The following is a 24,756-nucleotide window of genomic DNA, read 5'->3' on the forward strand; positions in this document are numbered from 1 at the left end:
CTGGTTTAACTCTTTAATTTTACAATTATAAGTAGAAAACATGAGGTCCAAAGGGAAGAATTGGTTAACAGAATTACAGAATTTGGAAATTAGAAGAGACCTCAATTGCCATCCCAAACAAAATCTTCACTATAACACACTTGACAAAGAGTCATCCAACCTCTGGATGAAGATCTCCAAGGAGGAGGGAACCCACCATCTGTTGAGGTAGCCTGTTCCACTTTTGGATGGCTAGAATTATTAGAAAGAATGTCTTTATGTCAAACCTAAGTGGAGTTGGTTCAGGGTTGTACTTTGAATTTTGGCTTCCTGCTCCTTTGGCCCTCTGAAATGTCCCTCCTCATTTCAATGATGAATTTCCTCTCCAGACCCCCAGTGCCTTCCTTCTTTCCCTGACTCAGTCTATCACATTTGCTCATTTCATCCTTCAGGGATATTTTTGGCTAGTTCCAGCTGCCTCTCTTGCCTCAATCTGTCCCTCCAATGCTCAATTATCCATGCATTTGGTGCCGTGGATGAAGCTGTGACTGGAGGCAGGAAACCTGACTTCACGTTCCCAATGTTGCCACAAGCTATGGAAGTGTGAGCCAATCACGTAACCATATTGCCTCTGGTTCCAAAAGGGCTTGCTTCTAGGCAAGTCACTGCCTATGCTCTCCACTGGCGGATCTAAGCTTTGGTCTCTGGACTCATTTAGTCACAAATGAATAGAAGTTTGAGAACTTAATCGTCCACTTTACTGGATGAGAGAATTGGATGATTAGACCAAGGAGGAAGAGAGAGGAAGGAGTGTATGAGTGGGGGGAGTGGGGAGCTGCTATTCCAATAGAATAATCGCTGGGGAGGGGTGCAGGATAAAGACAGAAAGGCATGACTGAGCCCCCATACCTCTGCCTGTCTCTTCCATTCTCTTCTTTCTCTGCAAGTGAACTCTGCCTTGTCCTTCTCCATCACTTCTTTTATTGGCATAAGAAATGGAAACGGCTGTGCGTGTGCGTGTGTGTGTGTGTGTGTGTGTGTGTGTGTGTTTGCCAATGATGTGTGTGTGTGTGTGTGTGTTTGTGTGTATGTGTGTGTGTGTTTGCCAATGATGCCATCAACTTTCTGGATTAAAGTTGTCTGTGACATGCAATATCACCCTTCCTGGTTTGGTTCAACCCTTTCTCAGCTAGAACACACATTACACCTTCCTTGACTCCCTAGCTGTGAAATATGCTATGAAAAAGCATAAGGCATTTCACAAATTTACACCACAATTATTACTAAAAAAGAAGCCAAAAAAGGATTAGCTTTGGGACTGATGTTAATAAATAAATAAATAATAAATAAATAAAAAGTCTGATCTAAGAGAAGGATACTGGCTCTGTAGTCAGAGGACTTGGGTTCAAGTCCTGCCTCTGACTTACACTATCTATTTGACCTTGGACAAGTCACAACCTCCCTGGATGTTAGTTTCCTCATCTGTACATTAGAGGGTTAAACTAAATGATTTATGAGGATCCTTCTAGTTCCAGATCTAGGAGTTTATGAAGTTGATAAGAAGACTTAGGCGACTCATTTAATTGCTGTCTTCCTCAGTTTCCTCAACTGTAAAATGGGGGTAATTATAGCACCTATCTTTTAGGGTTATTGTGAGGATCGGATAACAGTATAAAGCACTTAGCACAGTCCATTGCACACAGTAGGTGCTTAATAAATGTTTGTTTCTACACCCCTTTCCTCCAGTCCATGAGAATAGGAAGAGCCCCAGATTCCTTGAGTCCTTCCTCCTTCACATTTCTCATGAGTCTTTGTCTGACTTCCCCTGGATATTTATTTCATTCTGACTTATTTGGTCACCCAATACTAGGCTTATTCTCCCTCTTGGAGGCAAAGGAAGAGATTGGACCATTTCCTCTCAATATTCATACTGACTACTTTCCTGACGCCTGAGCTTTATGGTTTCTTGACTCCATGCCCTTTGCTGCCTTCCCTTGTTCTCCCCTCCAGGACTCTGTTCTACTGCTCATCCCGTCTCTCATATTCTCTCTTGTCCTCTCTATCATTATCGGAAGAGGGGAACTTTTAGGAAATGCCTACTATGTGCTAAACAATGTGTTAAGTGCTGGGGCTACATAACACAAAACTGAAGACATATCTAGTTCTCAAGGTGCTTATGTCCTAATATTGGGAGATAACACAGGAGGGGGAATCATGGCAAGGGAGGCGCATTTTGATTTAGAAAATTATAGGGATGGTGAAAGAGCCAATGGAGAGTAGATGGCCAGACACCTGTAAACATCCTCAAATCTACCCATTCCTAAAAACCCATCCTTCATTCTTGTCGTCCCCTCAAGATGCTGCTCTATAACCTCGTCTCCTTTTTCTTCCTTATGGACGCTTCCTCTACTGGCACAGTTGAGACCCTTCTCCAACTTGGAGGTAAGCCTTCAAGAGTTACTGTGGCTCACTTGTCGACGTCCCTTCCAGGACTCAGCTAAGCTGATTCTCAAATGAGAGGCACACAGAGCAACAGCAGGCTCACACCTGAAATTTTCACAGATTGGAAAGGGCTACCTACCCCTTTGCGCTCTCCTGATAAAGCCATTGAGAACTCAAAGCCACCTCTGCCCCAAGACAAGGCATCCAAGGCATCCTTCCTATGTTCGCAATCAGCAGGCTAACAGACTTAGCCTGGTGGCATCAAAGGACCGACCCACCTGGATGGCAATGGGGACGATCTTGTTCTGTAGGTTCTTGTACAGCAGACAGATGGGGGCTGCCAGGAACTGCATTGTGCATGGGTCAGTCTTGTTGGCATCGATGCCATCCAGAAGTTCATAATCCACTATGAAGATGTTCCCTTGCTGCCAAAAGGAAGAGAAGCCACTTTTTCTATTTTTTCTTTTTAACTTTTTAATCCCGTTTTTATGGATAACTTTTGTTTTCGCATTGCCTCAATTTCTGAATATCGCCCCACTCCATTCCCTACCCACTGAGCCACCTTGTGCTACAAAAATGAAAAAAAAAATCAGTTTAGCAAAACTAACAATGCCAGCGGCTCCATCTCACGGCATGTGCAGTTTTCAGTGCGATGGGAGAGAGGTGCATGTTCTCACCTAGAAGCCATTTCTTCAACTTCTCTTCAGCCTAGAAGCAACCTCAAAAGTTGACCGACTCCAATAACAAGCATCTTGGTCAATGGACCAGGATTAGGTCAGACTAATCTCTCCATGTCACTCTACCTCATCCTCAAAGTGTTCAAGTATTGGGTTCTAGCAGAACCCTAACTTGACAGAGAATAGGAGGAGCCCATCTCCCCGTCCTACCTTCTCACCCTTCTTCCCCAACACCAGTACTGCGGAAGAGTTTGGGAGATAATGTAGGTGGCCAAAAATGATGCTGCTGTTCTAGGCTATCCTGAGAGAAAGGCACAGTGACCAAGACCTGGGGAGCGAAAGTCTTCCTGTCTGTCCTCTGCCTTGCTCAGACCATGGCTGGCGCATTGCGTTGAGTTCTGGGTACTTCGGATAACTGGAATCTATGGACTTGTTAAATATGGTAAAATGAGGCAATTGGCATTACCTAAAGAGTCATCATGGCCCCGGCGAAGATGTCTCGGCTAATTGGCAGCTTTTATCAAAGGTTTCAGGGAGCTGTTTGGTTTCTCTAAGAGGTTTTTGTACAATGAACACTGGCACCTGGCTGAGCTTTATTTTCCCAGAAGCAAGATGATATAAGTGGAAAGATGAAAGGACTCAGAGTCGGGAGCTTGGGGTTCAAATCCCAGCTTTGGCACTTCCTAACTCTATGTCCATGTAAGTCACTATGCTCCCTGAGCCTTAGTTTCTTCATCTGTAAAACAGGGTTCATAAAACCTACATTGGCTACCTCAAAGGATAATTGTGAAAAAGCTATTTTGTAAATTTTGAGGCATTATTTTAACATGTGATGCACTTTGTTTCCTCGCAGCAGAACAGTCCTAAACTTGATTCCTTACTGAAATTCTTGAAAATTGGAGAAAATAGCACCTGATCATTGCCAGGGATGGAGTATGTCTCATCGTTGGGCAGCATTAATTGTTCCAGAGTGTAGAAATCTTCTAGTCTGTGGCTTTCACCTACTGGTCCTAATTTTGCCACCTAAAGCTGGCCCCAATAGTCTACTTCCTGAAGGACAATGACTCACCAAGTCATCTCCTCCTCCTCCCCATCAACTCAGTGAACACTGATGAGTCCCCGTCTCTTCCAAGATCAAATAAAATCCTCAAAGCCCTTCATCAGCTTCCCTCTCCCCTTCTCCTTTCTAATCTTCTTATGTCTCTCGACCCCTCTCCCTCTCTCTGGGACTCTGCGATCCAAGCTCAAATGGCCTCAAACAAGGTACTCCATCTCCCATCGCTGGCCATTTTCACTGGCTGACCCCCATTGGCCAAATGTTCTCTTTCCTCATCTCTGAGACTTCCTCATCTCTGAGTCCCAGGTAGAATCCCACCTTCTACAAGAAGCCTTTCCCATGAAAGAATAAAATCCACTGATCTGGAAGCAAAACAACAAAAGAAGCCTCTCCCGATACCCCTTAATGCTAAGTGCCTTCTCTCTGGATTATTTCCTACTGATCCTGTCTACACCTTGTTTGTCCATAGTTGTTGTCCTCCATCAGCCTGGGAGCTCCAGGAGAGCTCGCTTGCCTTTCTTTGTGTCCCTGGCTGTGCCTGGCATGTTCTAGGCACTTATTGGCTTAGCTGATGGATTGAGTGAGTTCTACATGAGAGTGCACTTGGGCTTATCACTGGGTGACTGCTGAGGTCAGGATGGGGCTCATCTGTGCTTCTCTGATAGTGTTGGGTGGTTCAAGAATAGGATGCCAAAAGCTGAGGCTGCTGCTGTCAGCCAATATCAAGAACCCCAGGAACTAACTAACAGAAATACCAACTGCCAGCCTGAGGAGGGAGCCAGGAGATGATGAAAATACAGGAGCAGGTTCACACCTTTAGCCTCCTAGAAATCCCGAGACAAAGACCTTGGGCACAGAACTTCCCAGAGCCTCAGTGTTCTCATCTACAAAATGGGAATGATATGAAAACTGATCCACCTTATCCCAGGACTGCTGTAGGGAAAGCATTTTGCAAGCTTTAAAGTGCTATGGAAATAAAAATTATTCTTTTGCTTTTTTATAACATCATTCAAAGAAAATCCTAAATGAGGTCACTGAGAGTCAGACATGGCTGAAATAGTCAAACAATTCTGTTCTGGACAAAGCAAATGGTGCTGAGGATATACAGAGAAAAATAAAGCCGTCACTGGCCCAACAGAGGCAATATCAGAGGAAGGAAAGAAAGAAGGTGCCTCTACCTGGACCTCCTCTTCCAAGGTGAGTTGCCGCTCCAGGCTGCACTCCACCATCTCGGTGGTTACTGGAAACTTCTCGGGGATCTTGGTGCACCTCTGGATCATGACGGGGTTGCATCCATTCAGAAACTGGTAGCCAAACATGAAGTCCTCTTGCCAGTGCTGCATGACATACTCTACGGGATAAACAGCAGTGGCATGACTCCTCGCACCCCAGCTCAGCTCCCCGAGAGCCCCCACCATCTGGGAGCAGATTGATGCTAGTCCAGTGGGGCTTCTCTTGATAGTGATACAGATAAACCCAAAGATCTGCATCTTTTGGGGGTGGTTTGGGGGAATTCTCCAGGGGTTTAGGCCAATACCCCTTGACTGGACTATAGTGGAGACATCAGCTCCAGAGCCCCAGGGAGGTCCCAACTTGTCCAAAGACAAGCATGACCCAAACTTTCTTCTTGACCCTTCAGTGAACTGAAACCATTGGTAGAGAAAGGGTATAGAACTAGCCTTTCTGGTCAGCTACATCCACATCTTTGATTGTGACTCTGGGTCTTTATCAGTCAACCATCATTTATTAAAGCACCTCTAGTGTGCCAAGCATTGTGCCAGATGCTGGAGATATAAAGTCAAAAATGGAACTATTCTGGGGGTAGCTGGGTGACTCAGTGTACAGAGGCAGGCCTGGAGATGGGAGGTCCTGGATTCAAGTCTGGCCCCAGACATTTCCCAGCAGGGTGACCTGAGCAAGTCACTCAACCCCAATTGCCTAGCCCTTACTGTTCTTCTGCCTTAGAATATTAGGCTAAGATGGAAGGTAAGAGGTTTTTTGTTTGTTTGTTTTAATGGAATAGTTCCTGATCTTGAGACCCAAGTTCAAGGCTCACTTCTGACACCTACTGCCTGGGTGACTTCAGATAAGTCCCCCAACCTCTCAGAATTTTATATCACTCCCTGACACTTTCGATTGCAGACTGTCTGCACTGGCAGAGGGAGTTTCCTCATCAAGGAATTCTCTATATCAATGAGACCATAGGTCTAGCCTCATGTTGGCAAACCCTATGGTACACCTGGGGGAGGGGGATGTTCCCTTCCCCCTCTCCATGCACACTTGAGGACATTTCTCCCATCATTCACCCCTCTGCCCAGCTGCCCAAAGGGAGAGCTTCCTCCCTCCCCTGACTGGGGTAAGGAGGGGGCACTCATGCAGAGTGAAGGTTGTTGTTTGGGCACTTGGGTCTCTAAAAGGTTCGCCATCACTGGAATAGATCCAATCCCTCTCCAGATCCTTTGGGAGCTTGTATTCTATTGGAAACTGTTTCCAATATAATATGTGTGTATATATATTACACATTATATATGTTTTATGTTATATAGTAGACATTCAATGTGTTTCTGCATTTATACATATATGTATATTATATATTTATATGTGATGTTATATATTATACATATTCTATATGTGTGTATTATATATATATACAGGTAGATTCACACTTGCATATATAGTAAATATCTGTATCTCTATATCTGTCTGCCCATCCATCTGTCTATCCACATGTAGACTCACACCTGGTAACTGTTGGAGAAGGCACCAGCAGCCAATGGGGCTCAGATCCCGTCTCCTGCCGCCCATGGTTCTTTTTTTTGGAAAACCAGTGCTTTTCATTACTAAAAAGGGGGCAAAGACAGCAGAGTCTGGAGTCTCTGCCTGGAGAACTTGGTAGAGAAGTTTGGCCAAAAAAGCAAAGCAAAGAGGCTCTGCTGAGCGAAGAGTGGATGCTCTTCCAGCCATCCCAGGCTGGCATCCAGGACCCTCGTCAGTGTCCCAGGAAGGAAACTGCCTCCTGTTTCCCCACGGAGAGGAGGTGTGCCCCCCACCCCCCAGCCTACCGGAAATGGTGTTACTGATCTTGACAAAAATCTTCTCGAAGTCCGCGAAGTCGCTCCAGGAAGACTGGAACATGTGCATGAAGCGATTCACAAAGAGATTCTCCATCCTGCAGACAGAGAGATGGGCGCTCACTCATTCAAAGGGCTCATGACCCTCGGGGGAACCCAGGCACCCCCGGCCCCAGCCTAAAGGGGGGTCCCTCCACAGGCTTCTTCCGCAGCTGAGCTCACTGATCTGGAGAGCTCCCTGGGAGGCCGCACGGTACAAGAGACAGAGCACGAGATGGGGAATCGGGAAGGCTGCAGTGCAGACGGTGCCCCTCCCCCTCCCTGAACTCCAGCCCCCTGGAGGAAAGTGAGGCTGACTTCATTGGCCTTTTCTCTTTTTCTGAGCTGAATTCCATCGGGAAGGGCTCAGGCGCCCCCCTCCCCCCCCCCCCATCCCACCCCCCAGCGCAGAGCTGGCTCAGGCTGGCACGGCTTCTCCCTTCTCTCTTCTCGCCCATCCTGTGGCCTCAGGGTGCCTCTCTCCACCCAAGGGGCACCTCCACATGTGAGGACACAAGAGCGGGTGGGACCTAAGGATGGATTACCCCGGGGCAGACCCCGGCCCCACCCCGCCAGGGGCGGAGAAGCTGGGAAGCTTGAGAGCCTGACGGGAGTCCCGACCTGAGATCCTCAGCCCTTGGCTTCAAATCCCAACCAGAATGGGCCATGTGACCTGGGGCGCGTTACTTCCTCTCTCTGTCTCAGATTCCATCACTATAAAATGAGAGTATTCGGCTGGATGATCTCTTGGATTCCTGCCAGCTGGAGACACGCTGATCAATGTTTAACCACCAGCTCTCCAGAAAAAGGAAGGGGAAAAAGGCCCACGGGACATTCATCTGCATTATTAACATTTCTCCATGGCCTTCTCAAATCTAGCCGGTCAACAAGACAATAAATCAAGCCCTGAATTAAAAAGGTTTGCCCATTTCTGGGGCATAAATGCTCACGCTGAACGTTTAACAACTGGCTTTCTCAAGCCAATGTGAGCAGCCTCCAACCCATCCCTTCTTCCATCACTAGATCCCATGGTCCAGTGCGCAGAAGAGGCCCCTTCACAGCCTGGCTCCACCCAACACTTCCAGCCTTCGTGACCCATTACTTTTCTTGATGCAGTCTCTCGTCCTGCCCAATGGACTTTCCTGCTATTCTTCCCTGGTAATTTTCACTGGGCACAGTAATACTATCACTATCGCCATCACTTCTGGCAAGGGGATGCTCATGCCTGCTCCTCAGCCCTGTGACTCCCCTCCTTGGCTCTCACTGGGTCGAGGGAGGGATGTCTAACTCTGTATTTGCATTCCCAGGACTTGGCGCACTATCCAGACAAGTGCTTAATCACTGCTGATTCACTCATTGGTTTTATCCATCAGCCCACATTCAGAGTCATTAATTTACTCATTTTCCTTCATCTCCCCTTTCCTCACTTTTGCACAGGCTGTGCCCCCCGTTTGGCCACATTCTCTCCTCCACTGCACTCTCAGAATCTCTAGTTTCTGTCAAAATTCAAAGTTGTCACCTTCAGCATTGGGATTTCCGGAGTTCTTCCCCCTGTTGGAGCCTCCTCTGCACTGTAAAAATTAAATTTAGTTTCTAATAATAAAAGTATTATATTTTATGAGGTTTATTAAAGATTATTAGAAACCAAGGATACAAAATAATAAACCACGTGCCTAGGGCTGATTAGCCCATTCACAGCCTACTTACTACATATTGCACTGTCAATGAGTAAAGGAAGAGAGCTCTTGGGAGGCAGAGAGCCCGTTAAATACTAAATTGTGATCTCGCCCAGGTGGAGACTCAGGTGAGATTATAGGGAATTCTAGGAAGTACCAAGGACGTCTGGGGATTGAAGTCTGGGGTTCAAGTCTCCATTTTTATAGCCCCGGAACCAAATTATCTGTATTTATTTTGCATATACTTATATATAACATACATACATATATCATGCATATACTATACATACATCACACATATAATATCCCTAAATGCATCCCAGACTGCCCCATTTCTGTCTTTGTATCTCCAAATACTTAACCCAGAGTTCCAGAGACAGGACCTGGATTCAAATCCCACTTCTGATGCATGCTAACTAAACAACCTTGAGCAAGTCACTCTCCTAGCCTCAGTTTCTGAATCTTTAAATGGGGAGAGTCAAATTAAATGACGAGTAATGTTCAGTCCAGTTGTGGGTCTGATCTTGTGAGTCCCTGATGTGTTTCTAATAAAGGAACCTTCAAATCTCAGTTGAACTCTAATGAGAGATCATCCTGCCTCAGTTTCCTTATTTGTTAAATTAGAATCACAAGGCATTTCTTTTATTTCTCTCTCCTGCCCCCCAAAACCCAACAACACATTCTCCTATACTACCTTAGGACCACTGTTCCCTCCTTTAACACCACAAGCACAGATGTGTGGTATCTCCACAGGCTTTAGTCCCTCTTTGCTCCATGAGTTGCCAAGGCTCCCAGGGCCATTGCTTGATGCCATCTGTTTGGAGATGTCACTCCTCGAACACGGCCAGCCTGGTCTGAGGGGACAGAGCCCATATCCATTGCCAGCCGATACTTGGGAGTCTTTCTAGACTGATAGAACCTGCCAGAGCTTAGATGCATCTGGGAAGACTTCAACCACCCAGGGTCTTCCCTATACTATGAGGAGACACTAGAGCCACATTGGTGAAGCTGTGGCACAGGTACAGAGCCAGCACTCTGGGAGCTGCCCTGTTTACCCTCTTCCTAGTGCCTGAGGACATTCTTTGCATGCCCCACCCTCTGTCCAGCTGCCCAAAGCAAGCACTTTCTCCCTCAGATCTCTCCTGTAATCTGGGGGCTCACAGATAGCATGAACTTGCCCTCTGGGCACTTGAACTGGGAAAAGGTTCGCCAACACTGCACTAGAGGATCTTAGTGGAGGAGGCAGCCCAACATAGGAGAAAGAGGACAGGTTTTGGAGTCCTAGGACCTGAATTCAAATTCCACATCCATTTCCACACAAGCCATTTGACCACTCTGGGCTTCATTAAAATTGGGGGGGGGGGTTGGTGTGCTCCCTTCTAAACTCTGAATCTACATTTCTCTGGTCCTGGGACCCTCACAGGAGGAGGAAAGACCACTAGCTTCCCTCATATATATATACACACTGGCCCCCCAAATCTAAAACCAGTGGGGAGCTACAGGACTAAACTCTGAGATGCTCCATATAAAAAAGGTCCAATTTGGGAGCTGAGCTGAAAAAGCAAATGTGAATCCTAAATGGACAGCTGAGAGCTTTCTAGGAGGAGTTCAGACTACGGGGAAAACCAACTCTACCAGCAGGAGAGAGACAGAGCGGTTATATGTCAGAGCAAGAAGCCAGCAGCTGCTGCCAGAAAGAGGGCACCAGCCTGTCTCCCATTCTGAAGCTCTTCTCAGATGATACAATAAAGCAAGGTGACCCCACACTTGTGGCCTGGCATTGCTGGCCAGCTCCTTCGGTTGCAGTCCCAGAGCTGGTTTTCTTGGCCAGAAGGAGATTGAGACAACCTGGGGGCCTCTTCCTCGCTGAGTGGGGAGCTTCTGGGAGTCTGGCGTTCCTGGGTAACTATCCCTGTATGTTGTGCTTCTGACTCCTGGGCTGTGGGCAGCCTAATGCATGGGACCATGCTTCTAGATGTAGGAGGCAAAGGCCAGAAAAGAACACCAAAGGAGCCCCTGCCGCCACAAGAGGGATGCACCAGCCACCTCCCTGATAACCCCTTCTGAGCACTTCTCTATTCTCTTACCCTGAGATTGGCCCACTACAGATGAAAGAGAACATCATGGTTTGAAGAAACATGGATGAACCATGAACCACGAAGAACCAAGAAACATGGAAAGGTATCTCCTTTAATTGCATACATCCATCTCGGTAGGTCCCAAAGTATCCCTGGGTGCCCCATTAAGGATTTACCAATGAAAAAGGAGAGAGAAGACCAATGGACCACTGACTGGGAGTCTGAAGAGGCCAGTTGTGGGTGTCCAAAGTCAAGGCCATATTAACCTCTTCCCATATCTGGACAACTTTAATTGTTGGCTGACTTCCTGGCACACTGAGTAGGTCATCACTTTCCTCTGCCCAGAGTAGGATTTTCTCAGCCTTTTTCTACATCTCTCAGAACACAGGGAGAACTCAACGGTGATTGCTGCTACGTTCACCTGGCTAGCCTGGTGCCCCATGGGTCAGCCAGCCCATTCTTTGAAAGGGGCAGCCTTGGCAGAGGGACTGCACTCCACAGCAAAGAAGTTCAGAAGTGGGGCCCTTCCATGCTTGGTAGTGACCTCTTCTTCCTCATTCTGACCAACATGGGTTGTTTCGGTGAACTACGATTCTCTCCTCCCCCTGTCAAAACTCAGGGAATGTATCCACGCCGTTAATGGGCAAAAAAGGCTTCCTTATGAATTCTTCTAGTGGAAGTATATGTGAATATGGGCTAGAAGCCTTAAACCAAAGGAATTCATATCTAACTGTGTACTTTAGGCATCAGTCAATGGAATGGATAGAGAATGATTGGAGATAAGGGTGGAAGAGAAAACTTCTCTGAGCCCTTGAAATCATGCAATCTAGGCGGCCACCATCTCTCCATACTAATATGGCGGAGCTGATAAATCAGGATGCTGGAATTTGCTGTTCTAGAATTTAATCCATTTGCCAAGATGGTAAGACAAGGCTTACGGTTCCCAAAAGCTTCTCTGCAGGATGGGTCCAGGGGCTGGCTAAAACCAGAAGCCCATGTTCTTGCAGAAGCGACCAGAAGCCACCTCAGGCATCACCCAGTCTTTGGAGTTTTACCCCAAAAGAGAGCAACTTCTCTCATGGACTTGGGTGGGCTCTTCAACTAAGGACATCTGCCGCTTCAGTAGGGCGGACGTGTTCCCAAGGTTTCAGGAAGGGAAGAGGAGGAGGCAAATCCATCACAGTTCTATAGAAGAGGAAAAGGGGCAAGGCTAGGGCCAGAGAGTACAGTATGTGGGGGAGGATAAGCAAGGGGGGCATAGCAGCTTGGGCCAGAGATAACACATGGGGGGGGGAGGAAGAGAGGGGGCAGAAAGGGAGAGAGAAAGGGAGAAAGAGAGGGGAGAGAGGTAGAGAGGGAAGGAGAGAAGGAGGGAGGGAGGGAGAGAGAAGGGGAATACAAGATAATTAAGGACAAGGTAATTTCTAGAGGGCAGGACTTTAGTAGGGCGGGAGCAAGAGAATCAGGGTAACTTTTGTCCATAGGTAGTTAGGGGTAACTCAAGTGGCACTAGACTTAGAGCCAATAAGACCTAAGTTTAAATACTGCCTCAGATGCTTATTAACTGTATGACCCTGGGCAAGTCACTTAACCATTCTGAGCCTCAGTGTCCCTGTTTGTAAATTGGGATAATAATACCCACTATTTACAGGGTTGTCATGAAGATAAAATCAGATAGCCTGTGTGAAGGGCTTAGGAAACCTTAAAGTTCTTTTAAAAAAAAAATGCCATTTGAAAGGGGCAGCAGGTTGTTTCAGTGGATTGAGAGCCAAGCCTGAAGAAAGGAGGTTCTGGTTCAAAGCTAGCTTCAGACACTTCCTAGCTGTGTGACCCTGGGCAAGTCACTTAACCCCCATTGCCTAGCCCTTATCATTTTTTTGCCTCAGAATTATTGTTACTTATTTTCTATTGAAGCTGCCAAGGCAGGCCCCTGGAGTGGAAGAAACATGAATATCAAAGCTCAGCTTATTCTCTCTCTCTCCTCTCCTCTCTCTGTCTCTCTGTCTGTTTCTCTCTCTGTCTCTGTTTCTCTCTTTCTCTCTCTATCTCTCTCTGTCTGTCTCTTTCACCCCCCCTTCACACTCTCTGTTTCTGTCTCTGTCTCTGTCTCTCTCCCTCCCCCTCCCCCCTCTCTGTTTTTCTCTCTCTTTCTCTCTCTATCTCTCTCTGTCTCTTTCAACCCCCTTCCTTCACACTCTCTGTCTCTGTCTCTGTCTCTGTCTCTCTCCCTCTCCCTCCCCCTCTCTCTGTTTTTCTCTCTCTTTCTCTCTCTCTCTCTGTCTGTCTCTTTCACCCCCCTTCCTTCACACTCTCTGTTTCTGTCTCTCTCCTCCCTGTCTCTGTCTCTCTCACATGTTAAGAGACAACAGATTCCTCTGCAGCACAGTCACCAGGTTACATGCTAAAGGTCACGTTCTCTGTAACTTCTGCAAAAGGTTTGGCTGCCCTCCCGCCCAGCCACTTCTCAGAACCTCTGGTCAGTCATTACCAGGATCACGGGCAGTGCCCTTGCTGAGCGAATTTCTCCTCTGGAGATAAGGATACCAATGGTTTGTCATTTTTAGGTTAATGAGGAGCCAGGGGTTCCACCCCAGCCCATAGGTGCCCATGTTTAAGGCCAACAAAGATCAAACTGCCCCAAAGACCCATTGTGAGTGTAGAAAAGACTGTCCAACCTCAAGCATCTGGCCATGGCCAATGGGTGCTCCAATCTTCAAAAGCATCTGGAGAAGAGAGAAAGCCTAGAGGGAAAAGGGAAAACCCAGGCCAGGTCCAGAACCTTGGTATGAGCCAGAAAGGAGGTAGAAACGTAGCAGTGAACCAGGAAGGACTGGCAATACCCAAAGAAGCTTTGGACACCCTTTGTAGCCGCCATTTATCTACAGTAAGCCAGCTGCAGCTTAGATCTTTCAATAACTCACACCCTTCAATAAAATCCACTAGAATAAGTGGACTGAGCTCTTGCTTTTACCTTTTACTGGTACTTGCCACAAAACAGTTTGTAATGTAATTATCCATTTGCTGTTAAATATTGAGGAATGGGAAGAAGAACCTAATCAACTCCCCAACCCTCAGAAACAACTCCATGGATCTAGGACAAAAGCAAAGGATTCCAAGAGACAGAAGTGGGAAGAGGGAGAACATTTGGGCTGCTCTCTGATTCTCTAAGATTTTCAGTGGTTTAAGTCTTTCATTTAATTCATGGAAGGTACTTGACCTTAATGAAAGTTAACTGACAGCTAACTTAAAGCAAGGTCCTCTAGACATGGAACAGGGCTGGGTACCAAGGGATGGGGAATGACCTTCCCTAGAAGACTGGAAATTGTCATGAACACATTTTGACACCCATTTTCAGAATTGTGCCAAAGCACATTTTTTATAGTTAGCCTTAGTGGGACAGAAAAGTGCTAACGATCAGAAGGTACTCAGGACCAGACACGGCATCAAAGAGCTGAATGTAACCTCAATGGCCACCATTGAGTCCGACCTATACCTAAACCTATATAAGAAGTGACTATACAATAAACCCAACAAAGGGGTCACTGAAGCCAAGGAAATCTGAAAACTTCCAGTAAATGGCATATCACTACCATCCATGGCAGTTCATTTCATTCATGGGCAGCTCTAATTATTAGGAAGCTTTTCTTTACATTTGCCTAGCTGTACTTTCCATCCATTGCTTCTATTTGTACCTGCTCTGGCTCAGCAGATCAAATCTTATCTCTCACCCATATGACAGCCCTTCAAATACTAGGTAAAAATTATTCTGGGCCTCCTAAGTTTCTTTTCTCACCAACTTTCATAGAATTTGATTTTTTGAAATTGATTTTATTGATTTTTTTTATAGGATTCAATCTTGAAGCCTCCCACTATTGTGGTTGGTTTTCTTCAGAAGGTATCCAGATGATCTGACCAGAATACATATAGTACAACAGGACAGAAGTATGTCTGTCAATGCATTAAACTTTTTTTAACAGACATCACACTATCGACATACTTTGGGTTTGCAGTCCACTAAGATCTCTTGATTTTTTTAACATGTCTCTGCCTTCATCTTCATAATGACTCATTATTTAAGAACTAAACTCAATCCACACTATTCTTTCATTCAGTTCATAGGGATAAATCGTAGAACACACTGAGGTCTCTTTTTTTAAAACAAACAAAAATGAGTATATATATATATATATATATACAGAAAGTACAGGAATAAATGGTTTAGAATATGATATGCCCCCCAAAAATGAAGGGATGAAAAAGAGGATTGCCCTCAGAGAAAAAGGGAAGAAAGAGGTAAAATGGGGTAAATTATATCACCTAAAGAGTTAAGGGGAAAAAAACTATTTCAGTGTAGGGGAGGATGAGGATAGTGACTGGCAATGTTTAAACCTTACTCTTATTGGGATTGACTACGAGAGAAAATAATAACAAGACTCATTGGGGTACAGAATCCTATCTCATATTAGAGAGAAGTAGGAGGGGAATAAGAAGGGGGAGGTGGGGAGGGCAGTAATATAAGGGAGGGGGTATTGGGGGGAGTGATTAAAATCAAAGCACTTATTTGGAGGGACACAGTGAAAAGAGAAAGTGCAGGATCAAAAAAGGGAAATAAAATGGAAGGGAATCCACATATGGTAATCATAACTGCAAACGTAAATGGGATGAACTCACCTCTTTAAAGGAAACAGCAGAGTGGATTAAAAGCCAAAATACTACAATATGGTGTTTATAAGAAACACATCTGAGGCAGAGAGATACACACAGAGTAAAGGTAAGAGAAGATTTTATTGTGCATCATATGAAGTAAGATAAAGCAGGAGATCTCAGACAAAACTAAAGCAAAAATAGATCTAATTAAAACAGATAAGGAAGGAAATTACATCTTTCTAAAAGAAATCATAGAATTCAGTGGTTCTCAACCTTTCTAATGCCATGACCCCGCAATACAGTTCCTCATGTTGCAGTGACCCCAAACCAAAAAATTATTTTGGTGGCTACTTCAAAACTGTAATTTTGCTACAGTTATGATTCGGAATGTAAATACCTGATATGCATTGTGTATTCTCATTGCTACAAATTGAGAGGTTGAGAACCGCTATCATAGATAATGACATAATATCAATTTTAAACATATATGCACCAAATAATATAGCCTCCAATTTTTTTAAAGGAAAAATTTGATGAACTCCAGGAAAAAATATACAGTAAAACAATATTAGTGGGAGCCCTAAACATCCTCCTTTCAGATCTAGATAAATCAAACAAAAAATAAACAAGAAAGAAGTGAAGGAAATGAATAAATTTTTTAAAAAGTTCGAACTAACAGATCTCTAGAGAAAATTGAGAATAAAAAAATTGACCATGTATTAGGGCACTAAAAACTTCACAGCCAAATGCAGAAAAGCAGAAGTAACAAATGCATCCTTTTTTAAAAAATCACAATGCAATAAAAATTATAATCATTATGGGTCCATGGAAAGAAAAGTAAAAAATTAATTTGAATCTAAACAATCTACTGCTAAAAAAAAGGGTGGGTTAAAGAACGAATTGTAGAAACAATAATTTCATTCAGGAAAATGACAATGAGGAGACAGCATATCAAAATTTATGGTATTCAGCCAAAGCAGTATAAAGCAAATTTAGGGGAAATTTTATTTCTCTAAATAATTACAACAATAAAATAGAGAAAAACAGTTCAATGAATTGGACCTGAAAACCCCCCCCTCAAAAAAAGACTAGAAAAATAATAAATTAAAAATCCCCAATTAAAGACTAAATTGGAAAAATCAAAGGCGAAATTGACAAAATTGAAAGAGAACCATTGAACTAATAAATATGACTAGGAGTTAGTTTTATTAAAAAAAAACAAAATAGATAGGGCATTGACTAATTTGATTTTAAGAAAGGAAAGAAAATCAAATCAGCAGTATCAAAATTGAAAAGGATAAATTTACCACCATAGAAGAGAAAATTAAAGCAATCATTAGGAGCTATTTTGTCCAATTATATGAAAATAAATCTGTCAACCTAGGTGAAATGGATGAATATTTATGAAAATTGCCAGATTAATTGCAGACTAACAAAAGAGGAAATAGAATACTTAGTAATCCCATCTCAGAAAAAGAAATTGAATAAGTTGTCAATAAACTTCCTAAGAAAAAATCTCCAAAGCAGATGGATTCATAAGTGAATTCTACCAAACATTTAAAGAACAATTAATCCCAATAATATACAAAGTATTTAGCAAAATAAGCAAAGAAGGAGTCCTATAAAATTCTTTTTATGACACAAATATGATGCTGATACCTAAGCCAGGAAGACCAAAAACAGAAAAAGAAAATCACAGATCAATTTCCTTAATGAATATTAATGCAAAAATCTTAAATAAAATACTAGCAAAGAGACTACAGTAATATATCATAAGGATTATTTATTATGACCAGGTGGGATTTATACCACGAATATAAGACTGGTTTAATATTAGGAAAACTATCAGCATAATTGACCATATCAATAGCCAAAGTAACAGAAATCATGATTATCTAAATGGATGCAGAAAAAGCCTTCAACAAAATATAACATCTAATCCTACTAAAAGCACTAGAAAGCAATAAACAGGCCTTTCTTCAAAATAATAAGGATTATCTATCTAAAACAATCAGGTGTATCATCTATAATAAAGTTAGAAGTCTTCCCAATAAGATCAGGGATGAAGCAAAGATGCCCATTATTACCACTATTATTTAATATTGTACTAGAAATGCTAACTTTAGCAATAAGAGAAGAAAAAGAAATTGAATGAATTAAGTTGACTAAACTATCATTTTATGTGGATGATATGACGGTATACTTAGAGAATCCTAGAGAATCAACTAAAAACCAAGTTGAAATAATTAATAACTTTAGCAAAGTTGCAGGATACAAAATAAACCCACATAAATCATCAACTTTTCCACATATTACCAACAAAGTTCAGCAGCAAGAGATAGAGAAATTTCATTTAAAATCACTCTAAACAATATAAGAGACTTGGGGATCTATTTGCCAAGATAAAACAGGAATTATATGAACACAATTACAAAACATTTTTCACACAAATAAAGTTAGATCTAAACAATTGGAAAAAAACATTAACTGCTCATGGGTAGGCCAAGCTAAAATAATAAAAATGACTATACAGTGCCCTACCAATCAAATGATGAAAAAACTATTTTATAGAACTAGAAAAAATAAAATTCATTGGAACTACAAAAGATAAAAAATATCAAAGATGAAAAAAGGGAAGTATGATGGTCTTACAGTAACAGATCTCAAATTGTACTATAAAGCAGTAATCATCAAAACAATCTGGTACTGGCTAAGAGATAGAATGGTAGATCAATGGATAAATCACATTAGGGGTAAATGGCCTCAGCAATCTAGTGTTTAATAAGTCAAAAGATTCCAGCTTAGATAAAAAACTCATTATTTGGCAAAACTGCAGGGAAAACTAGAAAACGGTATGGCAGAAACTAAGTATAGACCAATATTTCATAACTTATACCAAGATAAGATCAAAATGGGAATATGATTTAGATATAATGGGTGATACTATAAGTAAAGTAGAACAACACAGAACAATTTATCTGTTAGATCATTGAAGAAGGGAAGAATTTATGACCAAACAAAACAGAGAACAATTACAAGATGTAAAATGAATAATTTTGACTATATTAAATTTAAAAAGTTTTATACGAACAAAATCAATGTAAATTATATTAGAAGGGGAACAACTAGGTGAAAATTTATAATAAATTTCTCTGATAAAAGTCTCATTTCTCAAATTGATAGAGAACTAAGGCAAATTTATAAGAATACAAGCCATTCCCCAATTGCCAAATGGCCAAAGGATATGAGTAAGCAGTTTTCAGATTATATGAATTATTATTATATGAAAAATTATATGAAATTATATCAATAGTTATATGAAAAATGTTCTAAGTCACTCTTAATTAGAAAATTCAAATTAAAACCATTCTGAGGAGCCACCTCACACCTATCAGATTGGCCAATATGACAATAAAGGAAAGAAATAAATGTTGTAGGAGATGTGGCAAAATGGCGGACACTAATGCAGTGTTGGTGGAGTTGTGAACTGATCCAACTATTCTGGAGAGCAATTTGGAATTATGTCCAAAGGACTATAAAACAATGATCTCAATAGATGCAGAAAAAGCCTTCAACAAAATACATTACCCATTCCTATTAAAAACAGTAGAAAGCATAGGAATAAATGGGTTTTTGATCTTGTAATACCACTACTAGGTTGTATCCCAAAAAGATCTAATAAAGGGGGAAAGGACATAGTTGAACAAAAATATTTATAACTTCTCTTTTTGTGACATCAAAGAATTGGAAATTGAGGGAATGTCCATAAATTGGGGAATGGCTGAACAAATTGTGTTATATGATGGTAATGGAATACTATTGATGAACAGGGTGATTTCAGAAAGAGCTAGAAATTCCTACATGAACTGATGGAGAACAAAATAAGCAGAACCAGGAGAACATTGTAAATAGTAGGTCCTTTCCTCTATATACACTCTATCTACAGGCAATCTTATTTGCTCCCATGATCTCAGCTATAACCCTTCTGTGGATGGCTCCCAAATTTTTACCTCTAGACCCATTTCTCCCCAGACTTCTAGTCTTATATTTCCAAATGCCTATTAGAAATTTATTGACACGGATCTATACTCTGTGTGCCAAGCACACTATAAATATTATCTCACCTGAACCTCGTGACAATCCTGAGAGGTAGGTGCTATCATTATCCCCATTTTGCAGTTGAGGAAACTGAGGCAGACAAAGGTGAACAAGCTTGCTCCAAGTGACATAACTAGTAAGTACCTGAAGTTTAATATGAATTCAGTTCATCCTAACTCCAAGCTCAGCACTCTATCCTCGCTACTACCTAGCTGTTTCAAACTCTAGTATGTACAAATCTTAACCAACTCATTATCTTCACCATATCTATCTCCCCCTCAACCACCAAGTTTCCTATTTCTGTCATCTACCCAAGGGACCAGGATCATAAGCTCAGAGTGAGTTTCCTGTTTAGACTTCCCATAGTTACCTTGTTTTGTAACTCTCAGATGGACTTACTCAATTGTACATGATATTCTAGCTATTGTTGCTGTTGTCTTAAATCTTCCTACAGCCCAATTCTTCAAAAGGTAGAGGAAATCACAAGGGGAACTACTATTTTGGCCCTGATTATGATCAGGTAGAAACTGGTTACTGAAGAAGAAATGGTTGGGGACCTTGAGAGCAAGTTAAAATTCATGAGAGAATAAATGGAAAGTTGGAGATATTTTAATATGCATCCTAGGCTTTGAGAAGGCTTATTCTATGGGCTGAAGGGAAAGCAGAGGTAGGATCCCAACTGCTAAAACTCCAGGGGAAGTGAACTTAAAAAGGATGAGGGCAGGGAGACTCTCAAGAATGAAAATGTAGAAAAACCAGGTGTGGTGGTACCCATCTAGTATCCCTATGATCGGGGAGACTGAGGCTGATCATTCTCTTGAGCTCTGGAGTTCTTTGCTGAAGTGGTCTAAGACCATCAGGCATCTGCATTAAGTTCAACATAAATTTGTTGAGCTTCTAGGGGGAAGGGGCTACCAAATTGCCCAAGGGACGGTGAACCAGACCAAGTCAGAAAAAGAGCTGTTGGGAGCGGCATAGAAAGGTAAGGAGATAGGAAGGGGACACCTGGCTGTCCTTGAGGAATTTAAGGAGCCTCATCTTAATGTACTAAAGGAATGTGGTGAGTTTGACTGCTGAACTGATGTCTTTAAATGCCCCCCACAAGATGACAAGAATGAAAATGGCATCTGTAAACTATAAGCCTGTGAATTTGACTTCAACTCCTAGCGTAATTCTAGATCATATTATTAAAATGATGGTTTGTAAACAGTGCTTTGCCAATACTTTTTAAAATGATAATTATGCTATTTAAAAGTTATAAAATTAAACAGAAGAAAAACACATGACTGATCACTTGTTTATATGGGTTTATGACTTGGAGTTTTGGTTTTAAAAGATCGCTCTATTGCAAAAGTGAATAATATGGAAATCGGCATTATAACATTCCTACAACCCAGTGGAATTGCTTGTTGGCTTTGGGAGGGGGGATGGAAGAGAGGAGGGAAAAAAAAATAAATCATGGAAACATGGAAAGAAAGGGAGCTGAGTCATCAGGAATTCACAAAGCACCTACTAGGTGCTGGAGTGGCTAGCAGGAGAATAGAAGGGCTGTGGGGCAGCTGGGAAAGCCCAAATGAGATGATGTGAACTAAATTTAAAGTGGATGAAATCATCCTAACTCCATGTCTTTCTCTAGCAATGCTGAGCAGCTCAAATGGGAATGGAAACAAGGCTCTCTCCGCCTTATTAGAGTTTGCTTTTTGGAGGTGTTTTTACGCCATCAAACTTGACTTAAGGTTCAAATCGGTCAGCCTGTGTGGTGAGGAGCTATCTGGCTGGATCTCCAGATACACAGACTTCTGCAATGTCCTCCCACCTTGAGAAAGAAGATCATTTTGCTCAACTTCCCTTTGTGGGCTGTGTTGTCTTATCAGCCTTGCTGACTCACTGTAACCAGGTACCGGACAGTTGGACGTGGTCAGGAAAACCAAATCGCCACCCCCCTCCCCTCTGGGTGTCACCAGGACATAACTGACTCTAAATTTACGCTCAATGAAGAAAAGGTTGCCCATGTGGTTTATGGCCAGGGCACAAGCAGGCTTTGCCAGGTCAGCATGCTCTAACCTGCATGACTTGATGGATCTCCACTGCCCACTGCCTAAAGGTCCCCTCTGAGCCTCGATCCTCCTTACGCCAGACCCCTCGTCTGAGGTGGGTCCTTCTACTTCCTATTTTTAGAGGAAGGACTAAGTGAAAAAAAAACCGATAGGAAGAACCAAATTAAGTCTGAGGAAGAGAAAAGTGCTACCCTTGGCACTTGGGCTTGAAAAAGTTAATCATTTAAGTACAGAGAAGGTAGACATGGAGAGAGTGTCTGTCCTTTTATACTAATAGACTATAAGCTCCTTGAGGGCAGGGACTATTTCATTTTTTTGTCTTTTATCTCCAGGGTCTGGCACTTAAGAAATGTTTACTGAACTGAGTTTATGTGGGAAAAAAACGTCTGGAAAGGGGAAGGAGGTTGGTGAACCTCCAAGTCCAACAAGAATTAAGACTAGGATATGGCAGATAAAAAAGAAACATTTTCTCTTGAAAAATCATTGATTCTCTTTCAGAAAATGATTAATACGGAAAAAGGTTTTATATTATTGCACATGTAAAATCTATTTCAGATTGTCTGACATTTAGGGGAGTGGAAGGGAAAGGTTAAAATGTTTTTATGTAATTGAAGAAAAAAATAAAATATTAAAACAATAATGGTTTGAGGGCAGCTAGGAAGCTCAGTGGATTGAAGGCCAGTCCAGAGATGGGAGGTCCTGGGTTCAAATCTGAACTCAGATACTTCTTTGCTGTGTGACCCTGTGCAAGTCATTTAACCCCCATTGCCTAGCCCTTATCACTCTTCTGTCCTGGACGAACCAATACTCTATTGGTTCCAAGATGGAAAGTAAGTGTTTAAAAACAACAAAAAAAGTATCAGTTCTGGGGGGAAAATATTGATTTGGAGCTGAAAGTGGGATCTCAGAAGACATCCAATTCATCCAATCCAATCTAATCCAATTCCTCATTTTACAGATGAGCAACCTGAAGCCCAGACAAGACCAGGGTCACCAGGTACATGCTAGCAAGTAAATGAATTGGAATTAGAATCCACATCTTCTGACTGTCTAGACAAGGGAGCTGGATCGTGCTGGGCTCTGCCCTAGCTGGATTTCATCTTGAGTCTAGGAGCCAGTCTAGGAAGCACATCGATAAGATAGAATACACTGAAAGCTGGGTCACTGGGATGGTAAGAGATCAGATGCAGTTACTCAAAAGAAGAAGGGAAATAGGTGTCAATCCTACCTCTGATGCAGTGTGACCTGGGGCATCACTTCATCTCCCTAGGCTTTTGTTTCCTCATCTGTAAAATGGGGAGGTTGAACTAAAGGGCTTATAGGATCTCCTCCAGCTCTAGATCTATGATCTGAGGTGAGAAGTCCTGGGTGAGAGGGAAGAAGGGAGCTGTTAAAGTTCAAGGAGATGCTCTATGCTCTTATATTTAAAGGGTTGGCAGGGATGTCCTGGAGGGAGCATAAATGTGCTCGTAACAGTTGACGGCTAAACTTTCAGCGTGAGCATTTAAGCCTGAGAAATGGGCAATTCCACAAATTAGGGCTTGTTTTATTATTTTCTTGATTGTCTAGTCTGAGGAGAATGATAGAGAGAAGTTTAATATTGATGATTAAACTTAAAGGTATGCTTCATACACCTTTTTTGAGCTTGAAAATAGTGTATGTTTACCAGTACACCCCTGGATTGTCAAAGAAGCATTAAACTTACTCTGTTTAGCCCAAAAAGCCAAAGTAGGACCAATGGATGGAAGCACCAGAGAGGCAGATTTTGACTGAATAAGAGGAAGAAATTTTTAACAATTGGGATTGTATAGAAATTGGAATCAGTTGCCTTGGAATGTAGTGAGTTTGCCATCACTAGAGGTCTTGAGTCTGGCTGGCTGATAATTTGGAATGTTCTATATGAGACACAGACTTCAGGAAGGAAGTAGGGCTAGATGATGATGATGATGATGATGATGATGATGATGATGATGATGATGATAAAAATAACTTCTGCTATCTCTGCCCATTCTTCTGCGATTCCTATCTCCCACTAATGCATCCCATACCCCAACCAAACTTTAGGATCTGCACAAAAGTGTCCAAAAACCTCTATGTGATCTTGGGTATGTCACTTACCTCTGAGGCTTAGTTCCTTATAGATAACATGGGAGGTCTATTCCCCCTGCTCCCTCAAGGTAGAGATGTGGGGGACTTCTGCAATAGGATGCTGTCTACATTGTCATATATGGTTACCATTTCAGTGGATGGTGCTTAGTTTCTCTTTGCTTCAAGGGAGAGTTTAATATGGAGGACAAGAGGGAAAAGCAGAGAAAGGATGGAGGAGTTTCCAGAAATGATCATCAGGTTAAAAAGAATATTTGAAAGTGGGAGATTTGCAGCAAAGGATCTCTAAGGTCTTTCTAGTTTTAATATTCTAGAATTCCATTATTTCTGGCTTTCCCAGACGTGCTCTCCTCCCCTGTCTCTGCTCTCCTTTCCCCAGATCCACTTGCCAAAATTGTCTGTCCCTCAATTCTAGCTCCAAAGTCATCTCTTTAAAGAACTTTCCCTGCATCATCCTTAACTGGCTGAGACCCCTGGACTCCTTCAGTACTCTGTCCCTACCTGTGTGTTTGTCATCTCCCCTACTAGGCTGTGAATTGCTTGAAGGCAGAGCCCAAGGAAACTGAGGGTTAAATCTGGAGGTGAGGGTGGGGCCTGGATCCTAATCCCTACTCTACCATTATTATCTGAGTGACCTAGGGAAAGTAACTTAGCCTCTCTGGGATGGAGATGGTTCTTCTATAAAATAAGAAGGCTGGACTAGATGATATCCAAAATCTCTGAACCTATGGCCGTAGATTGAATTATTTCTGCTTGCAAAGGGAATTAAGGTGATGGGGATGGAGTGCAGGAAAGAGCTGCCAAGAGGAAGACTTTGTCTTAAAATAGG

The 24,756-nt window shown here is 42.6% G+C and overlaps 1 protein-coding gene across 2 annotated transcripts in view; it reads right to left on the reverse strand.

Annotated features, from left to right (window-relative positions):
* Positions 1-24,756, reverse strand: part of ALOX5 (arachidonate 5-lipoxygenase) — a 70,387-nt gene that overhangs the window by 17,665 nt on the left and 27,966 nt on the right. For both annotated transcript variants that reach the window (XM_007478074.3, XM_001364218.3), the window contains exons 5-7: positions 7,218-7,324; positions 5,334-5,506; positions 2,700-2,846 (exon numbers count right to left, since the gene is read on the reverse strand). In XM_007478074.3, coding sequence (XP_007478136.2) covers positions 2,700-2,846; positions 5,334-5,506; positions 7,218-7,324 — 427 coding nt within the window. The remainder of the gene's footprint in view (positions 1-2,699; positions 2,847-5,333; positions 5,507-7,217; positions 7,325-24,756) is intronic.

This window comes from Monodelphis domestica, chromosome 1, assembly GCF_027887165.1.
Source record: "Monodelphis domestica isolate mMonDom1 chromosome 1, mMonDom1.pri, whole genome shotgun sequence".
NCBI classification, from domain to species: domain Eukaryota; kingdom Metazoa; phylum Chordata; class Mammalia; order Didelphimorphia; family Didelphidae; genus Monodelphis; species Monodelphis domestica.